The 3,779-nt window shown below is 27.7% G+C and overlaps 1 protein-coding gene across 6 annotated transcripts in view; it reads left to right on the forward strand.

Annotated features, from left to right (window-relative positions):
- raw overlaps positions 1-3,779 on the forward strand; it is a 328,767-nt gene that overhangs the window by 256,553 nt on the left and 68,435 nt on the right. Inside the window, exon 1 of one of the 6 annotated variants that reach the window (XM_067045837.1) lies at positions 576-931. The exons of 4 other annotated variants lie outside the window; for them this stretch is intronic. In XM_067045837.1, coding sequence (XP_066901938.1) covers positions 855-931 — 77 coding nt within the window. In that variant the 5' untranslated portion in view covers positions 576-854. Of the gene's footprint in view, positions 1-575; positions 932-3,779 lie in introns of those variants that run through there. One more of the 6 variants, XM_014417994.2, reaches the window with a different exon arrangement.

Here is a 3,779-nt window from a genome sequence, read left to right on the forward strand (position 1 = left end):
TCTCTCTAAATGATGTTTGTTGTCTTTTTTTCTATAGCCCTGATGATACCTGAATATTAGGACGAAACTTCGGCATAAATAAATATTTTTTTTGTTTATTTATGTTGTTTCTTTGCTGACCGCACCCCCGACCATCTTCTCCAATCAGTAAGCTACTATAACTATATATACACCTCATTATTTTTTTTTATATCCCCTATTTTGCATTCCCCTCAATTTTAACAAGAAATTATATATAGTTTACATTACTCTTGAACTATTATGATCAAATGCATATTGAAACACTTTCATTACCTTCTCTAGTTTGGAAGTGGAAGTTATGATTCTATACAAGAATGTGAAAATGAACTTTTGTTCTTGAAGTTGGTATGAAAGCCGAAACGTATGAAATTTTGTTTATAAATTAAAATTTGTGAAATATAATTATAAATCGGTGAAATTAGAACAGCTTTCAAATGTTTCAAACAGTGTTAGCACATGAAGAGGTGGGGCAGAGATAGTGAAATATTAGAGTACAGTGAGTACACGACCGCTCTCGAGGATATGGAAAAATATTTAATCAGTTTATCTCTAGTGGCCTTCTTGAGGCAGTGTCGCTGTGGCTGTGGTGCTGGCAACAGCTCTACCATCGCTCCGTGCAATATTTGCTATATATTACTTATTGCAAATCATATCTATAATACTATTTATTATGGCTCTGTTCAAAGTCACCGGCAGTCCGCCCGTTATAATTGCTTTTTGGAAATGGATATTACTTTGGAATTTAGAAGCTTCTACATGTTTATTGAAATCTGACCTTTCTGAAATACCAACTTTATTATATGATACTAAATCCGGGTCGTGAACTTAGCTGAATGTATATAGGACTTTTTGCTGTTACTTATAGATCTAGCTTCTTCCTAGACACCATGCCACCTAACTCTCAATTTGGGTAAGTCATTTTTTATATATATATTTTTAAATAATATTTCCTTAATTCAAATCCTCCCATAGAAATTATAATATATAATATCAGAATTTTCTAATAAATTTTAACAATTATATTCGCAATTATCACGTACAATTTAAAATATCAGGGAATGAAGGGTTTTTTTTTTTATAAGTACATAATATTACTTAAGTACAAGTCCCCCCCTTACACACAAAAAAAAAATAATATATATATTATCAAATATAACAAGATGACATTATTCATAATTATTACGTAGAATTAAATTTCATGTAGCTATTACGCTAAATTTTTCTAAAAATCATTATTTTGACTTTGAATAATATTTTTTTTAAACTATGATAATTTTTATAATTTGAAAATTAATTTTTATAGATTAAAATAGGATTAAATTCAATTTATCTCAAATTTATATATTGGAAACATAATCCTGCCATCTAGGCATATATTCTAATACCAAAAAAATATATATATTTTTTTTCATTTCATTACTTCAATCCTACTCTTCAAATCTTTTAATAAATGTTCCATTTTTTTCGCCATTTTTGCATTATGTTTTATTTCACGGTAGTGACGCACACAGAGGGGCGGTCCCACTTACTTAGTGAACACTAAGACAGAGTTTTATATTATATTATATTTAAATAATAACATGATTGCAAAAAAAAACAAATATTTTTTGTAAGGAGTCCCAAAAATCAGCTCCGACCCGAATGATCTAGACCTATGTGTCACTAAGAAAAACGTCTGTGCATTAACGAACATCCACTATACTGTTTCAAATTTTCCAACATTTATAAATATTACTAATATTATACTTAAAACAAAAAAATATTATATTAAAAAATGTAATTAAATAAACACATATATTTTATTTCTATGGTAATTTATTTTAACTTAGATAAATTTTATCAACGAAACTAAATAGAACTGTGGTTTAAAGATAACCAAGACCTTGTATAACAAAGTGTGGAAAATTTTCTGTTTACGTCAAAATATTGGCTCAAAAACAATTTTTTAAAACTATAAAGTTTTCAAATTAAAATTTTTTTTCTCAATAAATTATGTTTCTTTATAAAATTTTAATGTTATGTTGGTCTGATACATTGGTTTAATTTTTTTTTCTATTATAAATACTATGAAATTCAAATTACTTTAAATTTCATTTAATGTAATATGAAAAAAAATCCCCTTGGAATAATGAAATAATGATTAATTTCATTATATTATTTAATTTTCTTGAGACAAGGTAATTTTATTAAATAAATCAAAACTTGTATCCTTATTTTGTCTCAACACTTTTTATTTTTCAACAGTCCAACGTTTCGGCCATTTTAGCCATCTTCAATTATAATTTCTTCCTCACATTAAATTTAGAATTACTTTTGCAGGGTATTCTGCCCAGGTCGTTATTAATTATATGTTAAAAACCTATAAATAAAAAAATATAGGTTTTTTTTTTAGGCAGAATAGCCTGCAAAAGTAATTCTAAATTTAATGTGAGGAAGAAATTATAATTGAAGATGTCCTAGAGGATGGCTAAAATGGCCGAAACGTTGGACTGTTGAAAAATAAAAAGTGTTGAGACAAAATAAGGATACAAGTTTTGATTTATTTAATAATCATTAATAGCAGAAATCAGTTGTTAAAAAAATAAAGTTTAAACTTATGGTTAACGTCTAAAGTACTATCCTAAAAGGCACCCTACTTTTTATTTTATTTTTATTTATTTATTTTTTTGCTTATTTCAATAATTTTTTTCAGCGAATTTAATTAATTTAATGTAATAAGCTCATATATTATTTACTTATAACATAAATTAACTAAAGCAAATAAACCGTGCCCTTAAAAAGCATACAAATCTTGAGAAAATAGGCGGCATATAAATGCTCAACCCAAAAAGATATTTGAGATATGCATTTTTGGCTTATAACGGAATTATATTTTACTTTATAAATTATATAGTTGAATTTACAATTATCAAAACTTAACAGTTATAGCAAATGCAAATTAATTAAATTATTTTATTTATGGTTCGAAGTAATTATTTAGTTAAATTCAATTTTCATTTTTTGAATTCATAACAAAATTTTAAAACTAGACTAACGAATATTTGGCAACTAACGATCGTGAAACATAATATGTATTGTTGGTTTCGTGTTATAGTAATACTATAAGAGTGAGGGTAGATTTCAGTCAATATGTTTTTTTATACAAATTTTCTTCACAGTTTTTTAAAACTTTACAAGCCTCTCGCAAGTTGAGTTAGAAATATGGATATTCGGATATAAATTGAGTTCATGTTAAAAAAAGTACGTTAACTTCTAACCTATCCTCTGCCACTTTTGTTCATAATTTTTTGAATTTTTAAAAGCCTTGCGGACCTGAACAACCACTTCAAATTGAGTCAAAGTTTTGAAAATTCACTGCTTTTAAGCATTAATAAAAAGCATGTAGGAGTGGGTAGCTCTGTGATAAGGCACTGAGCTACTACTCCAAGGACCAAGGTTCGAATCGACCCCTCCAGGTTCCACCCAGCTTCTTAAAGTGGGTACGCTTAGTTTGGTAAAAATCTAGCGGTCACACGGATGATTCTTTCAAAATCACCTCCTTGCACAACCGATGGATTTGTAACAGCACATCTTTACAATGTACTGCACCCCAGACCCTTCATGGGTTGTAGCCATAATGATTTTTTTTTAAATTTATGTGAGACTGGTATTATTGTTCAATTAAAATAAAATACTTCCATAAGTCTGAACCTTTTTCATTTTTAACTTAACTTGCGTTCTTATCTCTCCGACAGATTATTTCAAGTAAATTACAACGG

This window comes from Halyomorpha halys, unplaced genomic scaffold (assembly GCF_000696795.3).
Source record: "Halyomorpha halys isolate HHAL.00 unplaced genomic scaffold, Hhal_1.1 Scaffold174.1, whole genome shotgun sequence".
NCBI classification, from domain to species: domain Eukaryota; kingdom Metazoa; phylum Arthropoda; class Insecta; order Hemiptera; family Pentatomidae; genus Halyomorpha; species Halyomorpha halys.